This window comes from Ornithodoros turicata, chromosome 4, assembly GCF_037126465.1.
Source record: "Ornithodoros turicata isolate Travis chromosome 4, ASM3712646v1, whole genome shotgun sequence".
NCBI lineage: Eukaryota > Metazoa > Arthropoda > Arachnida > Ixodida > Argasidae > Ornithodoros > Ornithodoros turicata.
Window position 1 is genome coordinate 69558656 of NC_088204.1, and position 25822 is coordinate 69584477.

General features: G+C 44.3%; 2 protein-coding genes across 14 annotated transcripts in view; both read left to right on the top strand.

Moving 5' to 3' along the window:
- Positions 1 to 16232, top strand: part of LOC135391786 (baculoviral IAP repeat-containing protein 3-like) — a 68628-nt gene extending 52396 nt beyond the window's left edge. For 4 of the 11 annotated variants that reach the window (XM_064622235.1, XM_064622234.1, XM_064622233.1 and 1 more), the window contains exons 9-11: positions 342 to 520; positions 1313 to 1556; positions 10934 to 16232. In XM_064622235.1, the coding sequence (XP_064478305.1) occupies positions 342 to 520; positions 1313 to 1556; positions 10934 to 11106 (596 nt within the window). In that variant the 3' untranslated portion in view covers positions 11107 to 16232. Of the gene's footprint in view, positions 1 to 341; positions 521 to 1312; positions 1557 to 3524; positions 3777 to 3853; positions 4636 to 4742; positions 6901 to 6977; positions 7168 to 7685; positions 7764 to 7870; positions 8987 to 10933 lie in introns of those variants that run through there. The other 7 variants (XR_010422107.1, XR_010422106.1, XR_010422105.1 and 4 more) reach the window with 7 other exon arrangements.
- Positions 16233 to 22644: 6412 nt separating this feature from the next.
- Positions 22645 to 25822, top strand: part of LOC135391785 (baculoviral IAP repeat-containing protein 7-A-like) — a 29462-nt gene continuing 26284 nt past the window's right edge. For all 3 annotated transcript variants that reach the window (XM_064622230.1, XM_064622231.1, XM_064622232.1), the window contains exon 1: positions 22645 to 22750. In XM_064622230.1, the coding sequence (XP_064478300.1) occupies positions 22705 to 22750 (46 nt within the window). In that variant the 5' untranslated portion in view covers positions 22645 to 22704. The remainder of the gene's footprint in view (positions 22751 to 25822) is intronic.

Sequence of the window (25822 nt, forward strand, 5' to 3'; positions counted from 1 at the left end):
ATGTCAGCTAACCCTTTCGCCCAAGAAAAAGAAAATGCAGAAAGGCTACGGCACTACGGCAGATACGCTGGCGCGCCGCGAGTACTGTCTCGAGAATACAGTCCCCGAGCCTTTCAGGTTGGTGCGCAAAGACGGGTTAACTTTTGTGAAGGAACGCCCAGGCCTATGGAAATGTGAATGTGGATGAATTGCTGAAGAAGTGAGAAGTCCATCTTATCAGCCTTGGATTGAGAAGAAGTCTAGATAAAAACTGAGCGCATGGAGTACGCCGCCCAGCGTGCATACTTGCATTGCATTGAATTGCTTTTGTGTGTGGATTAAGATTTCTTGTAATTGCACAGGAATTCAGGACCGTACAACATGTTTCCAGTGCGGTAACTCCCTCTGTAGTTGGGTCGACGAAGACGATCCTTTGGTTGAACACGCCAGATGGTTCCCGGACTGCTCATACGTTGAACTTAAGCTCGGCGAGGAGGCAATCAGCAACGTCGTAGAAACCCATAGAAACCTCCTCGCAGAGGTCAGTTGCTTTGATTCAGCTTGAATTCAACTGTTAATAAATCATATTAAAAGCCAGTAATCGCGAGACTCGTACACACAACGACTCGTACTGACTAACAACTTTGGAGATGAACGAAAACCCTCAGTTGTTAGTCAGCGCTCGTTGTGCGGACGTATCTCTTCTCTCCGTCCAGTTTTGAGCCCAGTTTTTCCCGGTTCAAGGTGTAATAAGTTGCCCACGTCACTGCGAGTGACGTCAAGTTATGTCAATATGCGAACAGATAAACATAGCACACAGGGCGATTTTTTATCCTTCACAACATTTTTGTACAGAATACGGTCGGTGCGGTTTCGGGTGATGAACATTGCAACATTTCGTGATGGGTGATGCACGTGCGCGATTTCCGATTATTTAGAATGGAATGGCTTTCAACGAGGATTGTCTCCCATTATCCTATCCCACTTTTGCCCGAAACCCCCTTTCATTAGGGAATTCGGGTATTCCTTAATTAATTATTTAGCTATGGCTAATTAATGAATTTTACGTAATTGTTCACCTTATAGTTGCACACTTTCTCCGAGAATATGTTTGCTTGGCCGTGTAACTCAACCGAAGAAACGATATCGATCCTGCTCTCCAATGCTTTCTTATATTTAAAAAAATCTGTAAATGATAAGAAAGAACGCCCGTATATTGCATTACCCGGTAATCTTTCACTGCAAAGCGATGCACATATGTATACGAAACCTCGGATACTGAGAACAGCTTGCACATTTAAGAGCACACTCACTGTGGTACTTTCTGTTACAGCGGCAAGCAAGAGAACAGAGTCTGAGTGACCACCTAACAGAACCCATTTTGCGGGACCTCATGCGGGCACCGTTGGTTCATCGCCTTCTGCAGCAAAGTATCGACCCTAGCATCATGGAGTTGGCCATCCGAAAAAGGCTGAATGACACAGGGATGATCGACGTGCTGGAGGAACGAGACTTGCGGAGTGCTCTGGCAGACGTCGTTTCTTTGCCAGAGAACGTCAAGGCAAAGGAAGTCTCCCGTAAGTAAGGACATATGCCTCGTGGCGTATCTACGGAGATCTGAGTCCCTGTCTATGCACATATCGAGGACAGCGTTTGTCAGGCTGCTAATTATTTCAGTGAGAACCACAGAGCTACAACGCATGCAGATAGCTCACGAGAAGCCTTCCTGGCTTTTGCTCCCTTACAACTTTCTTGATAATGCCGTTGAAGTCTTTTTTTTTCTTCTTCTTTTTGCTTCTTCTCTTTAAAGACTGAGGAGAGCAAGATCGCAAAGTCTGTCCTTGAACTCCTTGGACGAACTTCGACGTAGCGATCGTCGTCGTTAAATTGAAAGTTAGCGCTCTCCAAAGCCGCTTTGATAGAGTCGTGGAGAATCACGGTGAGGTTGCCCACCTCTGTGAGGCCGACAACGGTGATCCTTTTCACCATCACCATCACCACCACCACCACTACCACCACGGGCCGAGGTGATGCATTTAACGCACATTATGGAACGCACGCAAACACAAGTTGAGAATCGTGCCTCTGGCCCATTGATGACCTCAAATACGAAGGTATTAATTTTAGTTTACTAAATGAACGCTTACAGCTGGCATTTGAAACTGCATCGTTAGCATGATCTGTACAGCAATGCGAAGTTTCGGGAAGACATGCTCACCTCCATAGAAATCAGTAAATTCAAGAAGCTCTTTGGGTCTCAATACATTGGTTTCGGCGCTCCTAGAAAACAACGTTCTGCAATTTATTCGTACAGCTCCTGGCCGTCAACATCGCAGCTCTAATGTTAGCCGATATACATTTATTCTTTGGAGCCTGTCTCTCAGCTCTGTAGCACAGAAGACCAACGCCAAAAAGAAATCCAAGCAGGGCACCAGGGTCATGTAAACGAGCAAACCCATCGCGAATTTGTCTCTGAACGTGGTCGACAGTTTGCTTCATGGTCCTTTCCATTTCTAAATTAGCTGTTAGTGGATCATCTTTCGATTTCTCATCAGGTATCCGCTTCTTTGGCCTCTGACGTCCTTCGACTTGTATATTCCACTCTAGACAGAGAACAACACCTTCTTGAAGCGACTCACTGACGAGCCATTCTCTTTCCTCGTGAAGGTAGTCCCTGAGGGCTTTCAGGTCCCTCAGGGCTCTTTTGGACGTGGTCAGTGCGTACGAGCAGATAATTCCAACACGGACAATATAAGAAAGCCGATTGGTGTAGAGATTTATGCAGATGCACATAACACTAGAAAAGAGTGGGGGAGGGGAGAACGCACTGGGCCGACCTCGGGCAGGATTGTCACGACGTCCATCTGGGGGCTCTGCTGGAAGACCTAGGGAAAAACCTTTGACAGAGCAAGTAGCGTTGTGATTTTAACCGACCACCTCCAATTCTTGAGCATGACCTTGGAATCAACAGCAAGGGAGCGGATGCCGTGAACTTGGTAACGCTCTTGGTGATGGTCGATGCGTGGATTAATCCCCATACCTGAAGTTGGTCGAACATGCGCCGGATTTCCGCGCACGCGAGTTTGTATACGCTGGGCTCGTCAAGGACGATCTGTTGAACAAATTGCATCATGCTACCTAGTTCCTGCCTTCCCTTTCCTTGTTTTTGTATTTACTTTCGCTCTCTTTTTGACATCGTCGATGGTCTCAATCAGGGTACACTCTAAACCTGGTACCTTCTATTAAAGCGTAAAAATTTCAAAATTTTTACCCTCTATTTCAGAAGTTACCTTGTAACCTATGGGCAATACCCTCTATAAACGTTACACAGATCACCTATAAATAGAGGTTACTGTCTCATACCCGCCACACCGACATAGAAGTTACAGTTTCGCCAGGCATGGCTGTCTCTACACTCTTAATCTAGTTCCCTCTAACGTTACTCTGATACGCACCTAACTTGTGAAATACAAGTTATTTGTGCTCGATGTAAAGGTTACAGCCCATTCAAAGGTTACATGCGGACGTGCGCTGCCCTCTTACAGGTTACATTGCGAGAGAAACAGTGGCGTTACCCCTAAGGACGGCGTTACGCTTTTGGAGAAGTTACCAGCGTTACTTATAAAAGCGAAGTGGTCCGCAGTTTCGCGAAAGTCGGCAGGTGGAGGTTGCACGTCAAGTGGCAGTTGGCAACAGCGTGAATCAGGAAAAAGCGGGAGGAGCGTTTCGCTTGCTGTGTGGTACCTCGCCGCTTCGACATCCGTTGCATTGGAAACAACGAAATTCAAAGTCGCATAGTAAGTAACCTTCCGCATTTGCTATTACATTCCTGCGTAGTTCACTCTCATGTTAGTGCAATGTTGCATGGGCGAAGCTCGCAGGTGGATATATGATGTGACGGACGCACACAGACATTCGAGGTTCCACACAGGGACGTTGCACGGACGCCGGCTGTGATCGTGATGCATTTATTGGAGAAATGGATGAAAATGGACATGCACTGGAAGTAGCATGCTGTTATTGTCACCATGCACGAGCCAAGCATGCAGCACTGAGTGAAACAGGTTAGTAACACGAGGAACGCGCTTTATGCATGCATTGAGCAAGTGATTGCGTTGCGTGAAACTTCTTGATGCATTCGCTTTTAGTGATCCCAAAGACGCATCATAATTGCGACTGCTTCTTCCTCGTCCTGAATTAGACATTCGTTCTTTTCCTTCACTATTGTTTAAGTCGATTCCTAACCAGTTATTTTAACGGTCGCTTATGGTCTTTTTTTTTTCTTCTGTCATTGCACTGAAATGTCGGTTATCATCACTTGGTTTCCTGTGACTACATGATAGAATCCCGAAAAGGAGGATAAGCAAGCTGCGCGTTTCCACGTCAGACTTGTGTAACCGTTATCATTTGGCTCTTCGCAGGTTGTTTTGAACTTGAGACATCATGAGCAAAGCATTTTTAACGTTACAATTGCATTCGGCGCAATAGCACAGAAAGTGGTAGGACTAAAAGCACCCGATATATTATGGCCTTGCAATTTGTGCAGAATATTGCAGTAAAAAAGATTGTTCTTCGCAGGTAACCCATAGCGCAGCTCCACTGGTTCCAAATTTGATGGACACAGTCATGAGTTACCTGGCAGTATTGTGGCAGAGGGTAAGTGAATAGTGTGGGTAATGGTTCCTGCACTCGTAAACTGTGGGGATACGTGTAAAAATGAAATAATCAGCGCGCCCCCTTTTGACGTTGCGGTTTATATTTAGGTATCTTGTGCCACAGAAGTACATACGAACAGTCCAGCAGAAATACAGCAGCAGCCCAATCCCAGTCTATAACTCTGCAGAGGCTCAGAGAGATAGCAGCAAACCAGGTCCTTCCCACAACTCTCCGCAAGCTCGGGATTCGTCATAAACCCAGCCAGCCAGCCATGTACGAACCTATATTTGCCAACATTGTAGATTGTCGACTAGGTATTTCCAGTGCTTTTGTGACCACGTTGTTCAGTGTGTTGGGTGTGGCTTTCTCCCTTCTTGTGATACTTGTGGAACAACGTTTGAAACCATCTAAAGATACATACATCATTTGAATTTTTGTATTTAGTTAAGCACATGAGTACAGGATGACATAACATGACAGGATGAGCCAGCCAATACAATGTATAGGTGAGCTACTTGAGCAGATGGAAAGAACAGATCAAAGTTCGAAGAATAATCTGAAAAAAAAAGGCTATTTATGCCATAACCCAGAGGGCCACCATATGTGCTCCAAGGTGGTTGTCGATTGCGTTGTAAGCAGCATAGAGGAATTGTTTCAGGAAATGGGTGTGCAGATTGACACCACTTTGGTAAAATCAGATCAGGTTCGGAAGTTGCATTATGAGGAACCCCTGATTTTTTGTAACGTGCCTTAAGTGCAAAATGCGTTGGGGTTCTTTATCTCATTAAACTTTCATTTAGATAATTTTTCTACACGTCATGTGAAGATGACTACGAATTATCTATTTTGCTAAAGTCAAAAAGTGGCTTGTCAACTCAGTTCCGTTATATGTACATTCAGTGCAAGGTGTTCTGCAGTTTAGTAATACTCATATTTCATATATGCCTTTTCTCTGCATGATCCTTCGGAGATATTTTGCTCCACTGAAGAAGAGACTTGTGAACTCGATTTTGACTTTCAGTGCAAAGTGTATTGCATCTTGAACTTTTAATATTACTCCTATTTAATATGTTACAATTCATTCTTTGAATGGTCTTTCCATGTGTCATATGAAGATGATAAAGAATTTTACAGTATATTTTTCGAGTATTTTGCGTAGAATACTATGTAGTATGAACCGTTGATAATAAAGTAACGCTGTGTTTGCAAAGAAAAGCTTCATATTTTCGTTTAGTATTTCCTGCGTTTTATTGGGCAAGGTGTCCTTGAGAACGTGTCACAACCTTTTAGTTAATGAAATACTTTACATAGCGGCATACAGTGAACGATATTTAGTTCCGTGAGGTTTTTGGAAACTCGTGACATGCGTTTAATTTGTTTTCAGTGGTTCCATTCTTACTCGTTTTTTTTTTGCAACTGAGCTCCACAATTTTTTTTTGTATTGTGATTTTTTTTATTTTTCCAAAAAGATGCGCGTGTCGAGCTTACTCTGCTTCAGGTACAGGCAAATCGGCATCCGTGAGCGCATAGTTATGATTACCCAATACTGTTAGGACACATTTCTCTGTGGAGTGCTTCTTTTATTAGGAGTTCGTGCAATGTTCTCAGGGACGCCTCACCCCGCCTTCCTGTGTAGATGGCTTCACTGAATAACTTTAAGATAAAGGTTACAAACCTAGCAACGCAGTGCGTGGGTATAGGTTATACTTTAACCTCTGTGTAAGAGTTACATGGGCAGCAACGTGGAAAGTGACTACAGGTTATGCTTTAACCTGTGTACAAGGGTTATTCAGAGTATAGGTAACATAGTTACCTCTAGAAATAGAGGTAAAAAGTTTGCAAGTTTTTTACTTCTATTTATGGGTTACGGACTTTAGAGTGTACTCTTAATCTAGTTCCCTCTAACGTTACTCTGATACGCACCTAACTTGTGAAATACAAGTTATTTGTGCTCGATGTAAAGGTTACAGCCCATTCAAAGGTTACATGCGGACGTGCGCTGCCCTCTTACAGGTTACATTGCGAGAGAAACAGTGGCGTTACCCCTAAGGACGGCGTTACGCTTTTGGAGAAGTTACCAGCGTTACTTATAAAAGCGAAGTGGTCCGCAGTTTCGCGAAAGTCGGCAGGTGGAGGTTGCACGTCAAGTGGCAGTTGGCAACAGCGTCTATCAGGAAAAAGCGGGAGGAGCGTTTCGCTTGCTGTGTGGTACCTCGCCGCTTCGACATCCGTTGCATTGGAAACAACAGAATTCAAAGTCACATAGTAAGTAACTTTCTGCATTTGCTATTACATTCCTGCGTAGTTCACTCTCATGTTAGTGCAATGTTGCATGGGCGAAGCTCGCAGGTGGATATATGATGTGACGGACGCACACAGACATTCGAGGTTTCACACAGGGACGTTGCACGGACGCCAGCTGTGATCGTGATGCATTTATTGGAGAAATGGATGAAAATGGACATGCACTGGAAGTAGCATGCTGTTATTGTCACCATGCACGAGCCAAGCATGCAGCACTGAGTGAAACAGGTTAGTAACACGAGGAACGCGCTTTATGCATGCGTTGAGCAAGTGATTGCGTTGCGTGAAGCTTCTTGATGCATTCGCTTTTAGTGATCCCAAAGACGCATCATAATTGCGACTGCTTCTTCCTCGTCATGAATTAGACATTCGTTCTTTTCCTTCACTATTGTTTAAGTCGATTCCTAACCAGTTATTTTAACGGTCGCTTATGGTCTCTCTTTTTTTTTTTTTCTGTCATTGCACTGAAATGTCGGTTATCATCACTTGGTTGCCTGTGACTACATGATAGAATCCCGAAAAGGAGGATAAGCAAGCTGCGCGTTTCCACGTCAGACTTGTGTAACCGTTATCATTTGGCTCTTCGCAGGTTGTTTTGAACTTGAGACGTCATGAGCAAAGCATTTTTAACGTTACAATTGCATTCGGCGCAATAGCACAGAAAGTGGTAGGACTAAAAGCACCCGATGTATTATGGCCTTGCAATTTGTGCAGAATATTGCAGTAAAAAAGATTGTTCTTCGCAGGTAACCCATAGCGCAGCTCCACTGGTTCCAAATTTGATGGACACAGCCATGAGTTACCTGGCAGTATTGTGGCAGAGGGTAAGTGAATAGTGTGGGTAATGATTCCTGCACTCGTAAACTGTGGGGATACGTGTAAAAATGAAATAATCAGCGCGCCCCCTTTTGACGTTGCGGTTTATATTTAGGTATCTTGTGCCACAGAAGTACATACGAACAGTCCAGCAGAAATACAGCAGCAGCCCAATCCCAGTCTATAACTCTGCAGAGGCTCAGAGAGATAGCAGCAAACCAGGTCCTTCCCACAACTCTCCGCAAGCTCGGGATTCGTCGCAAACCCAGCCAGCCAGCCATGTACGAACCTATATTTGCCAACATTGTAGATTGTCGACTAGGTATTTCCAGTGCTTTTGTGACCACGTTGTTCAGTGTGTTGGGTGTGGCTTTCTCCCTTCTTGTGATACTTGTGGAACAACGTTTGAAACCATCTAAAGATACATACATCATTTGAATTTTTGTATTTAGTTAAGCACACGAGTACAGGATGACATAACATGACAGGATGAGCCAGCCAACACAATGTATAGGTGAGCTACTTGAGCAGATGGAAAGAACAGATCAAAGTTCGAAGAATAATCTGAAAAAAAAAAAAAGGCTATTTATGCCATAACCCAGACGGCCACCACATGTGCTCGAAGGTGGTTGTCGATTGCGTTGTAAGCAGCATAGAGGAATTGTTTCAGGAAATGGGTGTGCAGATATTGACACCACTTTGGTAAAATCAGATCAGGTTCGGAAGTTGCATTATGAGCAACCCCTGATTTTTTGTAACGTGCCCTGCAAAATGCGTTGGGGTTCTTTATCTCATTAAACTTTCATTTAGATAATTTTTCTACACGTCATGTGAAGATGACTACGAATTACCTATTTTGCTAAAGTCAAAAAGTGACTTGTCAACTCAGTTCCGTTATATGTACATTCAGTACAAGGTGTTCTGCAGTTTAGTAATACTCATATTTCATATATGCCTTTTCTCCGCATGATTCTTCGGAGATATTTTGCTCCACTGAAGAAGAGACTTGTGAACTCGATTTTGACTTTCAGTGCAAAGTGTATTGCATCTTGAACTTTTAATATTACTCCTATTTAATATGTTACAATTCATTCTTTGAATGGTCTTTCCATGTGTCATATGAAGATGATAAAGGATTTTACAGTATATTTTTCGAGTATTTTGCGTAGAATACAATGTATTATGAACCGTTGATAATAAAGTAACGCTGTGTTTGCAAAGAAAAGCTTCATATTTTCGTTTAGCATTTCCTGCGTTTTATTGGGCAAGGTGTCCTTGAGAACGTGTCACAACCTTTTAGTTAATGAAATACTTTACATAGCGGCATGCAGTGAACGATATTTAGTTCCGTGAGGGTTTTGGAAACTCGTGACATGCGTTTAATTTGTTTTCAGTGGTTCCATTCTTACTCGTTTTTTTTTTTTTTTTTTTTGCAACTGAGCTCCACAATTTTTTTTAGTATTGTGATTTTTTTTTATTTTTCCAAAAAGATGCGCGTGTCGAGCTTACTCTGCTTCAGGTACAGGCAAATCGGCATCCGCGAGCGCATAGTTATGATTACCCAATACTGTTAGGACACATTTCTCTGTGGTGTGCTTCTTTTATTAGGAGTTCGTGCAATGTTCTCAGGGACGCCTCACCCCGCCTTCCTGTGTCGATGGCTTCACTGAATAACTTTAAGATAAAGGTTACAAACCTAGCAACGCAGTGGGTGGGTATAGGTTATACTTTAACCTCTGTGTAAGAGTTACATGGGCAGCAACGTGGAAAGTGACTACAGGTTATGCTTTAACCTGTGTACAAGGGTTATTCAGAGTATAGGTAACATAGTTACCTCTAGAAATAGAGGTAAAAAGTTTGCAAGTTTTTTACTTCTATTTATGGGTTACGGACTTTAGAGTGAAGACGCTCGCCTCTTCACAGACGCTACAGAACAAATGGTGCTCAAAATGAGCTCTCATCAGTGCAGAACGCATACTGTCATTCGAAACATATAGCTATAATATACGTAATTCATCTAAGGGCTTCCAGTGACGAAAAGTGAGTGATCACTACATGTACATATTCACATGCACAACAAATGAAAGAAAGAAATAATTGCAACTGGAGCATATGTATTATTTAATTGGCAAACCTGGAACTACAGCTGAGGCAAGAGCGCGAGGACGTCACGACACCAACACTTCAGCTGTGGTGAACGACATTCAGTTTCAAGGAGGTATACTCTTTGCAGTCCTCACGTTGTTGCAACTTCCTCCCGAGTACGCCGAAAACATTTCTGATATGTCAGAATGACACATCAGCGACGCGGCTATGGTTTATCAGAAGCACACGAAGAAGTAAAACACAAGGATGACAAAGGACTAAGCAAATAACGGACGTAAGACACACACGTACACATTGTGTTGAACCGTGTTAGAGAGACAGACTGTGCTGTGATTAGTGTTCCTAGATTGTCCAGCAAAAACCTAACCACGTAAACTTTGTAGTGAACATACCGTAGAAATACCCTGATAAAGTTTCGTCACTTGACCCTTGTCCATTCTTCACAATTCTGAACACGATCCGCAGTTCGCACAGACGCAGAGACACAATAACGTAATGCACACTGATCGGACACTCTCGTACTGAATGATTGAATGTGCGGCTTGAACGAGAATACACTGACTTTTAAGCAGTACCTTTTATAGAGGTTACCTAGGAAAGAAACAAGAAAAGCAAACGAAGGAACTTAAAACGCGGAATTCGTTTAGAAGTTACAACGTTCCTATAAAGGGTACATTTATAAGTCACGACGAACACTGAAGCAACCTCTATTGCTCTCCAGTGTCACGTTACAAGTCGTGTTTAACCTCTAAATAGAGGTATCGAACGTGTAACCTCTACGATATTTGGAAATCTACGTCTATATAAAGGTTACACATTGCTAAAAGTTACAATAAAGGGTACCAAGTTAAGAGTGTACAGCTGACGGCGCAGCGCATATGTTGGGGCTGTCAATAGCGATTTTGTTTGCTGATTTACGGTTGCACCCACCTTCAGGGACACCGACTAAACACCCGTATCGCCGTCATCACTGCCTGCGTCTGTCTGTTCGAGTAATTATTCTGGGATTGCAATGAATGTATTTAGGGATGATAAGAGTGTTTACCTCACTGGGGCTTCTTCCACTTTTCAGTGACAGAGACCGGAAATTTGAGCAAGTGCGTCATTTGCACAACCGCCTACCGGAACTGCATCTTTCTTCCTTGCAGTCATCTTGTCACTTGTACAGATTGCGCAGCACAGTGCCCTGCTTGCCCCACTTGCAAACGGCAGGTCGCCACACGAAGGAATGTCTTCTTGGCCTGAAGCAGTTGTTCTCCGTGTCACTGCATTTGAAACTGTTGTGATTTGGTGACTTGTGTGAAACAAACTGTTGTGATTTGGTAACACGTGATTCCTCCCGTCAGGGTGAGCTAAGTCACCACTGAAAGCCCAGCGCAAATCCAGTGAAGTATACTAGGAGAAAAAAGATAGCCGGAGCTCTTCTGGCTGCACGTATAGCATATGTTTGTAAGTCAAACGTCGCCATGCCAGTACTAGACAGCTGTTTCAGCCTTCTTGGGCGTCATCAGCAGTACGCAGGCATACAACGTTTGCCCTTGTCCTGTAGAAGAACTGTCTCCACTTCTGATCCTTATTGAATATCTGATCGTATGAGTCAGGTGTTTCCGGAACCACCCCGCGTTACTTATCGCCGAGCAAGGAACATCCCTACGATGTGCCGATGAGAGCCAGCAAGCTCGAAACGGCGGTCCACAGCTGGGATTGTGGCACGCTTAACTTGTAACCATATGCGTCACGTGCAGCCAAGGAGCATTCGCTCATTTTCATATTTGTATATATATGTGTATATATATGCAGGGTGTTGATCTCGTTGGTCGAGCTCAGTTTTGTCATTTTATGGCCAACCGTCGGGATAAAGAATGTTTCCAAGGTTTTACGGTTATCACAGTGAGTGTATTTTTGCTACTTATTTCTGATAGCCTGTTTATGAAATGTTTTTGAGAAATGACATGCATCTGCGAACATTTCCCAATAGGGAATTATATGTCTTCTACGTCGCCATTAGCGAGCGAATCCACGAAACACTGAATATGTTTATCTGGCAGTCGGACTGCTTTGACTCGGGAATTTCCCAAAAATCACTGTAAAGAAACGTGTCGTTGATTTGTTCATATTCTTTACATTTATTGCTGTATATAACGCTTGCATGTTGTACACTACTGAGATGTTTGCATTGTCCAGTTTGGTAACTGTGTTTGAGGGGTGACATATAAAGTTAACTCTGTTGGTGAATGCGTGAATCTTTTCTTAAACAAGTAATTACTAGATGCAATTGGAGTAGTTGTAGTTGGTCACTGTATAAATAAGTGTAAATTGTTTTTCGACTAATAACTTCTGGCTGCGACCCTGTCTTTCGTCACGAGGTGCGTGTACGACCCGTGAGTCCTGACCTTGGATCATGCAGTCACTAACAGGCATAAGCTGAACGAGAGCTAAAGTATTGTACACGTCCCCTATTGTATTGTATTGTATTGAGTCCCCTATTATAGTCAGGCTAGTGAATTTCACACATATGTTGAAATGCTGTGGCTATTAGCTACCACTTGATGGTGTTGCAAGGGCTGTTTCACTGCACTAGAGGTGATACCTGCCTACAAAACGACTCTCCGTGTTGTGTACTTCTGCCTACGTTATACACTGGGGTAGGTTTGACGATCATTCGTGGCGTAATAGTCGCCTGACGACTAAGATCATGAACGGCACTCAATGACCGGGGTCTGCCAGAGCGCAGGCTTTATCCCACATAGTTTTCCCTCCTTCCTGTTTTCTCCTGGTTCCTTCGAGAACGTTAGGTCTGTAGATTGGAGGAGGGAGGAGGAGGAGTGTCGTTGGGAGGAACTCGAGAGGTCTGCCTGCCTGATTAGGCGGCATGTTTCTCGGGAAGGGAAGGGTGGTGGAGAGGAGGAGAGGAAAGGGTGAAATGGAAGACCGAGCGGAATCCGCTCGGGGGGAGGATAGCTGCGTCCATGGGCCGACTTCAGGGGAACTGTGCCGGCATACGCCTATTACACATCTGAGGGAAACCCAGGAAAAACCCCAGACGGCACAGCCGGCCCGCGGATTCGAACCGCGGACCTCCCAGTCTCCAAGCGCACGCGTTACCGCTGCGCCACCGGAGCTGGTGGTCTGTAGATTAGTTTCTCCAACTGGAGCATTTCGTTGACGTTATACTTAAATCTGTGGGCAACGTATTTAAAGAGACTATGGGATATTCCGAACACACATGTAAAATGCTCACTGAAAGCGGTTCTTCCCGGTAGGAGACTATTCCGCTAGAAACGTGAAATTGCGCCTTCGCACCTCTTCTCCCCTTTACTCCCCTCGCTTCTTTACCACTAAGGCGTTCGAGGGTCTGAACTGTTTCTGTAGCCGGCATAAAACACAGCACAGCACACAAGCAAAAAAAACAATCAACCAGAATGCTGTCTGGACTTGCCACCAGCAAGAGTTAATTGCGTTCTCCCACCGTCGACACAGCCGTGTGTACTTCGGAAATAAGAAAAATGTGACACTACACCCAAGCGCGACGGAGTGCAGTCATAAATACAGCAGGGCCATTCCAGCCGAAACAAGCCAGAGGTGTAGCTGGACCCTATTAGATTTCGCTGAAAACAATTGTACGCATTCCGTTACGGGCAGGTCCCCCAAGGTCGCCATTTTCCCATGTATTTGTTCCTATCCCGATGCGTGCAATGCCGGAGGCCGCCCTTAGATACGCCATTGTTACCAGACGTTGGCTTGCGTTTGATTGTAGCGCGCTAAAGATCCAGTTGAAGCACAATCCAAGCCAGGCCAAGTCACCGAAAGAGAAATGGACGACTGCGCCTGCGGCACCTGGTACGACAGGTACGCTATGTGATGCACGCAGCCGTGCACTAGATCCTTCCCGATTGCTCAACACGTTTAAAAACGGGACCAAAAAGTGAAACACGACATAGAAAGTTGTTATACGCGTTTTATTTGGACGTATAAAGACGAGATTCATTCGCAGAAGCAACAAAAACATTTTGCCGCTAAACTTAGCGCGCTGAAGTGATCCGGAACGGCAACAGTGGGGTATCTAGTGGCGGCCTTCTTCGTTGCACGCTTTTCCGAGGTGAGTTTGGGGCACCTGGTTACGGGTGTGTATGCAGGATATAAACTTTTTTGTGTATTCCACAAAGGCACATTTGTTTTACTTCCTGGAAGACCTCAACTAACGAATGAGCTGCAGCGGAGTATGATGAGGGAAAAAAATCTTTTTTCTCGTTTAAGGAAAAATACACCTGTAGATTTTCAATATGTTATAGGAGACGACTTGTTCTACAAATGGCACGATTGTTACATTTCCTAGACGACCTCAGATATGGGAAAATAATATCTGAACAGTGTCATTTTATACGAATGGTCGATATTCTCGATTGTATAATTAAGCAATGAACACAGGTCAGCTTCAAATTTTTATGTGAAGATAATCTTTGTACAGTATTTCATGAGCGTAAATAATCTCGAGATCCTGCGAGAATACTAACTCGCCGAAAATTAATCGTGAACTTGGGCCAAAACGCGCTCCGTTCTTAAACTCTCACCACGTCACCAGATTCGTTCTCGTTCCATATGCACTTGGGCTCAATCTTGATTTGCACATAGCGATCGTATAGCTATTTTTCAAAATTTGCGCGCTCATTCCGTCACGCGCAGTGGCCGTCAACCGGGGAGCACGAGCGTTTAGCGAGCGTTACGGGATAGCGAAAAGTTCAAAATCTAGCCATTGGGGAAGGTAGATCGACCCTTCTTCTCTAACACCAGGCAAAGAAAGCGCGGAAATGTCGTCTGTATGTGTCAGAGGGACGCGTGGAACAGACAACACTTTTTCAGGTTTGGGCTAAGTTCGAGGCGCGCCCAATGCTCAAGAAAACGAAATCTTGAGAAAAAAGTTTATATCCTACACACACACCCCTACAGGAATGCATACAATTACACAATTTTTTTTCAGCAAAATCTAAGCTGGTCGAGCTATACCTCTGGCTGGTTTGGCTGGAATGGCCCAGCAGGGATTTAACACGCTATCGCTTAGCAAAACGGGAAACACACGAAACGTGCGTCGCATTCCCCACTGCTTACCGTTCTGTCGTTCGCACGTGGAATCGACAGGGGCTTCGGCGAATGGGAGAGCAGCACGTCGCCGTACACGTCATTTTACACCTTCGCCCTCCTCTGTTGCGCAGAAAACCAAACCACTTGCGGAGCGTGTGGGCTATACCGATAATCATCTCATGGCGAGAGCGATAAGTCGAGACGCGGGACGTGCGGCGTCGCAAAAAGAAAGAAAGATAAAAAAAGGCGTTCGTCTCAGTATTGACGAGGCACACGACGTTGCAGACTGGCAGCCGAGACCCAAGCAGCACAATGTACTGAAAGTCGAGTGCAATAGGGGTGGGCGGTATGTGTCTTATCAGTGTTCCTTGGTTTCACGCGTCTGTTCAAGGCCTTCCATCTATTCGTCCATCCCTATTGCACTCGACTTTCGGTACATTGTGCTGCTTGGGGAGGAGCAGGTGTTCTGACGCCCCCCTCTTGAAGCACCTCTTGCGCTCCAGGATTACGAGCAACACCCGCACTTTTTGCGCAAATGTGTGTCCCAGAACTTGTAATCCTAATTTCTGGCTCTCCCGACATCTTTGTTCTCTTGTCTTTCCATACTCCTTTAATTGGAATGCGGCCTAACTCAAAGAAAAAGGGACCGAAAATAGGGAAATGGCACGAGCGCATGTCATTTTCCTGAAAATGTCGGTAGCGTGCCATTCTCTCCTTTCCACACATGCCACAATTCGTTGTCAGGAAAGCTGAAATTTATTATCGCGAATTCCCGGAATTTTGGCTCAGCGGAATTCCGAGATTTTGGGACGTCAAAATATGCCTGGTTCCCGGGATTTCGTTAATGGCCCTTATGAAAATGATTTTCCACTTTCTATACAATTCCAATGGATAATCTATCTCCTCTATCCAGTTCCAAGACACTAGATAGAAAGTTCATTGAGAGTGGATAGGTACTGTATCTGTCATATTCTATAGATTTTCTATACCAACATCGCAAACATAGTTCTTTCCATTCTGAATCTGTTCTGTATACATATAAGCGAGTTCATCAGTAAGTCTGGATTTTGGGCCACGGTACAGTATGACTTCATGCATATTGTATAATATTGTTAATTACTCAACTGATAATTACACAGCATAACTATGAATTGTAATGAGCAGAATTATACTGTTTATTAATCATTATTAGGAATATACACTATTTTATCAATTAAATAGCAGAATTTTTAACTGCGATTAACTCTTATGAATTGTTACTATTGTTTATGGAATAAAGCTGATGATGATAATGATTTGTGTACTTTTTAAATATTTTGTGCAACGAAATAATGTACTCAAATGAACAGTAATGTCGTCATTGTAACAGATATGCAGTTTTCACCCATTGTAGAGCGCATTAATACTGAGTAGGCACCGAGCCGTGCGAATAAAGAAACAGGAGCGTATATACATACACTGATGAAATTGATTTTCCAGTTTATATACAGGACCTATAGACTATCTATCGTGTCAGTGTGAACGTTGTGCATGGGAAGTAGACAGGATCCGTATAGGTTTTAACTAGTAAACTCTATACACTTTCTGTCAACTTTGTGGACGGGAAATAGACAGAATCTGTATAGGGTTTTTACTGGTAAACTGTATACACTTTCTATACAGTATTCAGGAACTAGAATGTATAGACTTTCTATACAGTCTGTAAAGAGCTTACACTATGCACGAAAGTTCCTAGTTATCGACATGTTGTACTAGTTTGTTTTCTACGCATTTGAATAACAAGTTATGCATATTATTTGTGAATGTGTGAACATGGATATAAATGTCAGTAGCAATATTGTGACATATCACTTCAGGCAACGCGAACGTTTATCGTTTGCTTTTTAATATTGCACTTGATACAATGCTGCTTCTGCACTGTCAAAGGAAAATGTGCGTGTGTACAAAATGGGTAAACCAGTGCTGAAGTAGCAGTTTTGTACCTATTTCAACTGTATTTGCCACGTTTGAACCAAGTGTAAGGCATAGATCGTAGCAGCTAATTGTAGAATACGGCGCTCCACACACGCGCAACGTGCAGCACCACATTATTTTGTTGTAGAGATTGTGTTGGTTTAGTTCCAGAGTAATTTAAATATGAAACACAGTCTTCAATGCAGTAATATATGAACCAGTCGGATGAAATATTTTTTGTGGCTGTTATTTGCTCCCGAAATAACAATCTATGCGTGCCGTCCTCACCCCTGCGGTCGCATCTCAAGCGCAGTCGACTCCCCATATGGCCAAGCCATTTCGTTGCGTATTGTATTAGTACCTGTTTCTTTGCAAACACGTCACGGTATTTCCCTCCTATTTGTGTTTGTTTATTCTTTTTTTGTGTGATTTGGAGTGGGAAAGCATTTTTCTGGTGTAGTGGTGAAATAAATAGAACATTCCTGGTTATCGAGATACACGCATTGGCTAGGTGCAAAGCATGCGTAGCAACAAGTTATCGAAGGTCTAAGCTGTATCTAAATGAGACGAGACTCTTCATATTGCTTACGACGTGTTGTCTCTTGTCCTGTCTAGTTTCTATAGAAACTGGTCTCCAATTATTCATTAGAAATGGATCAGGATTAGATAGAGGCTGTATGTAATTCCTTTAGCTATTGCACCTACCCTGTTTAAAATTTCTGTCAATTTTCTCCATCCACTTTCTGTACGAAGTGGTGCCCAATTCTTGAAAGGAACTACATTAAAAGTAGTAGAGTAGTAGAACCTAGCCTTTATTTTTCATAAGGGGGGGATGCGATCCCTAGGTGCTACCGTAGCTTGTTACTTGGAGAATATAGGTGCTCCAGCCCGTCTATAATAAATCCGCTGTGAGAGGAAGAACTCCTTCAAACGTCGCAACCTTGCCGTATAGTACAGCTGACCGTGGTACAAAACAGGGCATGTCTGTATAACGAAATTACGGCAACGACAGTGTTTTAACGTTTGTCTCCTTGTTTTAACCGCCCTTCGTCCCGTCTCAGTGCTGCATTGAAGCGACATGAACTATCACCAACTCCCCCTCTTCCTCCCTTTGCGCAACGACAGTGCGCAGAACGGTGCGAAAACGGTGGCGACAGAACGTTCCCCCGATAAGCTCATAAATGCTATCGCATTGCAACGATAATCTGCGCGGCTTCTTTTTTTCTCCTGTAATTTTATGCCCAAGCAGCACAACACTCTTAGAGAAAAGGTTGGAAACCATGTAGTGACAGTTACCGTTACTACACCTCTATTGTAGTTACTTCCTCCTGCTTGCTATTACTACCAGTTTCCATACTAGTAACTGCTCACTGGTTGTAACAGGCACGGTTACTACAGACGGATTTCTTTACAACCCCACCGGTAGTAACTGCATAGGAAGGGCTAATTTTATTTTATTTTTTATTTTTGAAATACTGCCAGCCACCTCTTGGTGGCAAAAGCAGGTGTAATTGATACAAGTGTTGCAATAGAAGATGAGTTTCACTATAGCAATTAATCTTTTGTTATCATTATGCCTGGTTTTGGCACTAAAAGAGAGTCAAAGTACAAGTCAAGCGAATCTTCCGAAGGTAAAGATGTGGGAACAACAAGACTTTCCCTGACTGTTCCACTTACTGTGTAGGCCCAGAGGTGTCGGTTAAAAGCAACTGTCTCAAACTCCCTTACCACTATGAACAGTGAGCAACTGCACACTAACAGCATTGAAATTTGACCAAAACGTGGCGGATCACCTTTTGCCAACTCAATAATATCCTTTGTCCTGTATTTGCAGTGGTCTATCTTTGCTGATTCAATTTCCCAAATTGTCATCCCACCTGCAAGTCTGTCTCTGGCGCACTCGGGCAGTTGTCTGTCGTGTACGAGTTTCGACTTTGTGGTCTCTAAGACTGTAGCATAATCAAGAACATACTTTGAATCCCAATAAAAGTTTGTACAAGGTATGTCTCTCTCATGTGCTCGTCCGACGCACTGAATACACTGCAGTTTTTTTTTTTTTTTTTCGATTCTATAAACTCAAGAGAGGTGATACCAAAGGTCGTAACAGTTACTACCGTGTCCACCGAAGGTGTAGTAACAGCACAAGTACTAACAGTTACTTCCCTCGGTGTTACTACCTGCGGTTACTAGCAAGTTAGTAAAAACTGCGACAAGCCTTTCCTACCAAAGGTCCTAACAGTTACTACCGTATCCACCGAAGGCGTAGTAACGGCACAAGTAGTAACAGTTACTTCCCTTGCTGTTACTACCTGCGGTTACTAGCAAGTTAGTAAAAACTGCGACAAGCCATTCCTACCTCAGAGGTTGTAATTTGTACAGCCTTTTTTCTAAGAGTGAATGTACTGAAAGTCGAGTGCAGCAGGGGTGGACGGTATGTGTCTTATCAATGCTTTTTAGTTTCAAGAGTCTGTTCAAGGTATTCCACCTAACCGTCCACCCCTATTCCACTCGACTTTCAGTACATTGTGCTGCTTGGGTGTTGTTTGTTTCTGCACCAAACCAAACCCCGAACAAAAGCCTCTTAGATGTGTGTGTCGCAATCTCTATTTCTGTCTTTGTCTTTTGATTACGTATCAGGGAGTTCAGATTAGCGTGATTAGTGTTATCGTACCAACGGAGTAGAGACTTGGACAGAGGCCAGCAGGATGGGGTGGGGCACAGGGGAGGTGGTTATGCGCCCTTCGCCGACTTGAAGACAAACTGTGCCGATACTCGCCTGGATAATCTGCCAGAAAACCCAGGGAAAGCCTGGGACAGCAAAGCCGGTGCTGGGATTCAAACCCACCACCTCCTAAGTCTTATGCACAACCTTAGCCACCACCAGCGAGCAGAGCACGCTCGGCCATGCCGCTGGCGTGTCACAATCTTGAACAATGTTCAAGTGATATCCCAAACAGCATAATATACTGGTAGTCGAGTGCTATAGGGGATGGACGGTATGTGTGTTATCAATGTGCTTTAGTTTCACGAGTGTGTTCAAGGCCTTCCAGCTACACGTCCACCCATATTGCAGTCGACTTTCAGTACATTGTGCTGCTTGGGATACATACATACGTAACGCCTCGTGCCATTCTGCCCTCGCCGAAAGATAACGAAATAACGTTGATCGCACTGATTGTAAGCGATTTCACATTCCTGTGTTACTGGAATAGTTACTATCACACTGTGACACTAGTTTGCAAGTCATGCTGTTGTCACGTTCTTTGGAGCACGGCCAACAAGGTGACTCCTTTGCCAAGTTTCAGTGCCCGGTACATGAAGATACCGGATGGCATTAGATGACCGTTGATGACGTTATAGTGAAGTCATCGCACTTTCCAGAACCGATGACAGCGTGCATGAGCAAGAATCTTACCTGTTGATTGGGTGTGGGTAGATAAAGTGCTTTCAAAGACACGTTTTAAATTACTAACTTACTAACACACTCTACTGGTGTTGTATATGGAAATATCCTGAACTTTCTCGCTTTTACAGGATTTGCTGAAAAGTACAAGGATTATATTCTCTTCTTTCGATGGCAACACGGCATGCACACTGCAATATCGAAGTACATAACAACACGCTGTCATTTCAAATGTCTTGCACAAATATGAAGGGAGTTGCCTCAGGACGGGAGCCGCCGATATTTCGAACAGAGACTGTTCTTCTTCTGGTCTCTGTTCGAAATATCGGGGGCTCCTGTCCTAAGGCAACTCCCTTCGTACTTGTCTACCGGTTGGCTGGATTTCTACCCATCTACTTGTACAAATACGGATACTTATCATGAAGTTCACGGCTCCATTTTGTCTTCTTCTGCCAATCAATCAATCATGTTGACGGCTATAAATAAAACTATATGTACTCCACCTACTCTTTAGGCACCTTTCCCGTTCTCTCTGATTGCGGCCACTGTCCAATGTATCACGCCTTACATGACGTCGGATGACAGTATCCGACGCCATACAGCAAATTCAAAATCACTGCACGGGGACAAGAATACCAAAACATATGTTTGTCATTTGACAATACTTCTTCGTGTTTCGGTCTACACTCTAAATATCACAACTAATAAATACCGTGCTGGTACAGCCTTTCATTTTTGAACATATTCTCCAGCTTGATATGGAAGAAACACAGTACGTTTTAGTCAAATGTCATGCCAAGTACGGTCAAGCGAACACTAAGCCTACACGTCGTTGTGGTCCATATTCCCGTCCGGTCAGAGGTTTGTTCAAAGAATCAACACAAAACAATAAATGACTTAACAACAGACTTAAAACATCAGACTATCCTGATGCCTGTTTTCGATCGGGTGTGCGTCGCTGATGTCACACCCGAATGGTTTCGGGACACCAGAATTAGAATAAGACTTTTATGGTGCTACATCGACGTACTCAGACGGCATGAGGTGGTACATCAGGCTTTGTCATGTTACATCAGGTATCCGGATGTTTACATCATACTGCTCTGATGTCGTTTCCTGTACCGGTTAGGAAATGACAAAAGAAAATGATTGCAACAAAAGCCGCACCCCTCTTCTCTGCGTGCTTTTGTGCGTTACCTTAGCAATTAGAAATGCATTGGTGAGTACTTCACTGTTACGATTACAGAGTGCACATTGTTCAGTAAACAGAAAATTTCCGCCACTTACGGTGTATGAGTACATACGGAATGACGTACACATTCTTGCACCTTCAGGAACTGCACTGATAACTAAAGTGACCGTATGACGTATATATGACGTCAATATGACCGTAAGGGACCCCATGACATCATGGGGGTAGGGGGTGCTGTTAGTCAATGAATCTCGCTAATTTTTTTAAATTTATTTTGCTTATACCTTGTGCCGTGCTTATTTTCACGTTTATTACGATAAGGTGTGGTCGTCAGCTCTATACGCTGTATTACTGTATTTTTACTGAGTAACACGGAAAGCACAGACGTGCAAACAAAAACAGAATAGAATAGATCGCAGTATCAAACGTCAGTGCAGTTAGTCAATGAATCTCGCTAATTTATTAAAATTTATTTTGCTTATACCTTGTGCCGTGCTTATTTTCACGTTTATTACGATAAGGTCTGGTCGTCACCCCTATACGCTGCATTACTGTATCTTTACTGGATAACACGAAAAGCACAGACGTCCAAAAGTGCAAACAAAAACAAAATAGAATGGATCGCAGTATCAAACGAAACATACCGGCCTCGTTGAATCACTTCATTACGTGTCCACTAACTGCTCCTAATGTTGCACGTATAGACCCAGCCGGGAATGGCCGTGATTGGCGGCATGGTACAAATAACGCAGATGCGTCCCTTCTTTGCGAGAGGTTTTAAACATCCTTCTGTCGTATGCCGAAATTTCGGTGTTGGCTGAAGATTCCTCAGATGGAGAAACATTAATCCACAGAGCCGCCCGCATCGGTAGCACAGTCGACTCGGTGAGCTCCAGATCGCGGATTCTATCCCGGTCGAGGACGATAGCAATGTGGAGAAGATAAACATTGCTTCCACCACCGTGTGTAGGAAATTTTCAAAACACCTCAAAAGATCCCCAGCTGGTCGAAATTATCCGCAGTCCCATACCAGGAGGTGCAGCACGTTGCCACACATATAGACTGACTCACGTGCGTTATCGTAGATGAACTCCGGCACTTATGCGCATCCTCGTACCGCGCAGCCATAGATAACGGCACATCCACGCGATAGCGACTTCCATTATTTATAAGCCGCGAGTGCCTCGCGGACACCGTAAGAGACGAGGACGACGCTATGACTATTCAAGTGTACAAGAGCCGTGCCATTTCGCCTGCATACGGTAAGTACCAAATTAATCGTGTTAGTCTATTGGATCTATCCAGAGATAAGGAAATACGAGACGGGGACGCAAACTGTAAACAGTAGAGGTGGACATCAGATATAAACTGAGTTATGTAAAATTCGGGATTTTTAACATTTGCTGAATTCGAGGCTGAATGCCGTATGTTCACTTCCCCTGTGATGTTCCTGAACGTTTCCCACATATATTTACCGAAAGGTAAAATTTTGGAAGGCGAACAAATATACTTGAGCCGCGAGTATATGAGCGGCAAAATTCGGAACATTATTTCTCCCCGACATCTTCATGTGCTCAAACGCAAATGTCAGCCCAGTTCTCTATGAAGTTGGCCCAAGACACGCGGATCCCTCAGGTAACATGTTGCTCGGGAATAGAATGCGACAACCAACCAACATGTGATTGTTGGTCATAGCTATTAATCGACACGAGACCGGCAGGAAACGATGAACTTTTTTTTAACCTTTGGATGGATTTTACGCGTGAACTGCCATTAGATCAAGGAGGTGAACCCGAGACAGGGATGAAGAGACGACACAACAAATTCTCAAACACAGCAAAAATGTTAATGTACCTATGCGTATATATTCAAAAACCTCCGGAGAGGAGGAACAGGAAGTAAGGATGGCTTACTCACACAATTGCCACGTGCAGCAGTCTCTACCGACTCCCTCAACACCCTTCGCCAAACATTCTTTTCTTTACATAGTACTCTGGCTCAGGGAAAACAGGTTTACAATTGTTCCATTCACGAAGGTGCTGGATAAGTTCACTTGATACCAGGCCCATGTTTTTAGCATTGAGGCAGTGTTCCCGTAGACGGTCATTCAAACATCGACCGGTTTGACCTACATAACAAAAACCGCATTCCAGGGGAATGGAGTATACAACCGAGTGATTGCAGGGAACAAACGTCTCGGTTCATCCCTGTCTCGGGTTCACCTCCTTGATCATGAACCAGCTTGTCAGCGCCCTGTCTCTATGGCGGGCTACTGTCTCTTCTACTGACATTAGAGTGTGGGGGGGGGGGGGGTTCAGTATTAATCACATGATCTCTGTGTTAGAGCCCTGCACGGGCCGACTTTTCCGGGCCCGACCCGGCCTTGGCGCATCGAAAAATGGCCCGGCCCGACCCGGGCCCGGACCTTCATATTTTTATGCGGCCCGACCCGGCCCGGCCCGGTGACCCAGTGACTAGAGCCCGGCCCGGAATCTAAGCAAATAGAGCCCGGCCCGGCCCGGTGACCCGGCGAGTAGATCCCGCATAGTATTTCCAGCCGCGACGTACGCGTTTCTGGCGATTATCAACCGAATTTATCAGTAAATTTATAAGGAGAGAAGACAAACATACAAGTGATGGCGGTTTAACACCATAACCGCACCAGACCAAATTAAATCCAGAACGTACGCGGGCATGGGCGTTATCGTTACACCGTCAAGATTTTGCAGAGGTAGAGGATGCTGTCGACAAACTCCTTCTCCCAGTCCATACCCCTCTCACCAAGCTTTGCCAAGTGATTGTGAAATACGTGAGGAGTGAGGAGCAGTGTAAAGTGGCTTTCAGAATGTTCTAGAGGGTCGAATCATATGCCTAATGCAGTATCCTTTGCTTGTCTTTGCAAAATATGCACAGGAATGACACAAGCGCATGATGATATGAACTAATGCATCTCCATTGTGTGGAATTAGCTGCGTGGCCCGACCGGGCCTGACTCTCGGAAACATATTTGCCGGCCCGGCCCGGCCCGCGGTGGTGGCGTATTTTAACGACCCGGCCCGGCCCGCAGCACACAGCCAATAACAAGCCCGGCTCGGCCCGCCGGCCGGGTCGGGGGCCCCGGCCCGTGCAGGGCTCTACTCTGTGTAGTCGTGGTTTACCTATCGCCCCCCACTCCCCCTCGCGGAGCACATTTCCTATCAATCTTTTTCGATTTCATGAAGGCCATGCTCATGTCTGACCAAACATCGGCAAATACACGTAGAGAATCTTTGTTTAGTAACAAGCAGCAGTGCCAACTGATACCCCTCATGTTTTAAGATGCGATCAGATTTCAAGAACCAAACAACATCGTTTTCCTGTCTTCATATTGTTTTCCATTGCTTACAAATGCCACAGTGAGTGATGGTATCATTATCAAACAATTGAGAGGATTTTACAAAGACTGAGGCTATATGTACGACGTCGTGCGGCGCTGCCGGAAGTGGCTATATACACGATCAGAGCCCTTCTATAGGCCCTATAGACGGCTCTTCAAACAATGCGACTATCTTGCCATTCCTCGGTAGAAAGGGAAATCGATCTCCGCGACTTATAGCCATGTGCGTGGCAAAATAAACGTACGAGGAAGCGGGTTTTATGCTAGTAACAATGTACCATCTAGCCAAGCAATAGTGCTGCAAAAATTTCTAAACATGAAATATTGACAGTTAGCGATGCCTCAAGTGAAACACAAGGCCAGGATGATCGATTGACATGTGAATTCTTGGAACAGAGCGAGTGTCTGGGCTCGTTGGTACATGTTTCAATTAAAATAATAAAAAAACAGTGCTTTAATTGAATGCTTGGTTTAGCTTAATGTGTGCCCCCCCCCCCCCCCCCGAAATCGCAAGCGCGCGCGAGAGAGAGAGAGGGAGGAGAAAACGTAATTACAGCCTTTGGTATGTGCTTGTGCGTTTCGCCAAGTGGTGACTTTGCACAGTTGCAACAATAGCACGGTAGGAGGCAGAGCAGCGCTAGCGTCGCTCCTCCAAACTTGGGCCGAACGGGCCTATAAGCTGAAAACACGTAATTCTCTAACGTGAAGTCTGCACTGATGCGATATGACTGTTTCTCTGCGTATGAAAGAAGGTAAAGCGTACAGAACTCAACAAGAACAACTTTATTTGATGATGAAAGGGGAGCTTCATCGCAAGGGTCTATACCCTACCCCATTGCTGGTAGTAATATGGGTGAAGCATCAATGTCTTTTTCGAAGTACAGTGTTCTTCGTAGAAAGCTGTTGACCGTTCCTTAGTACATGCATGTCTTTGTTCAATAACGCACAGACGGCAGAA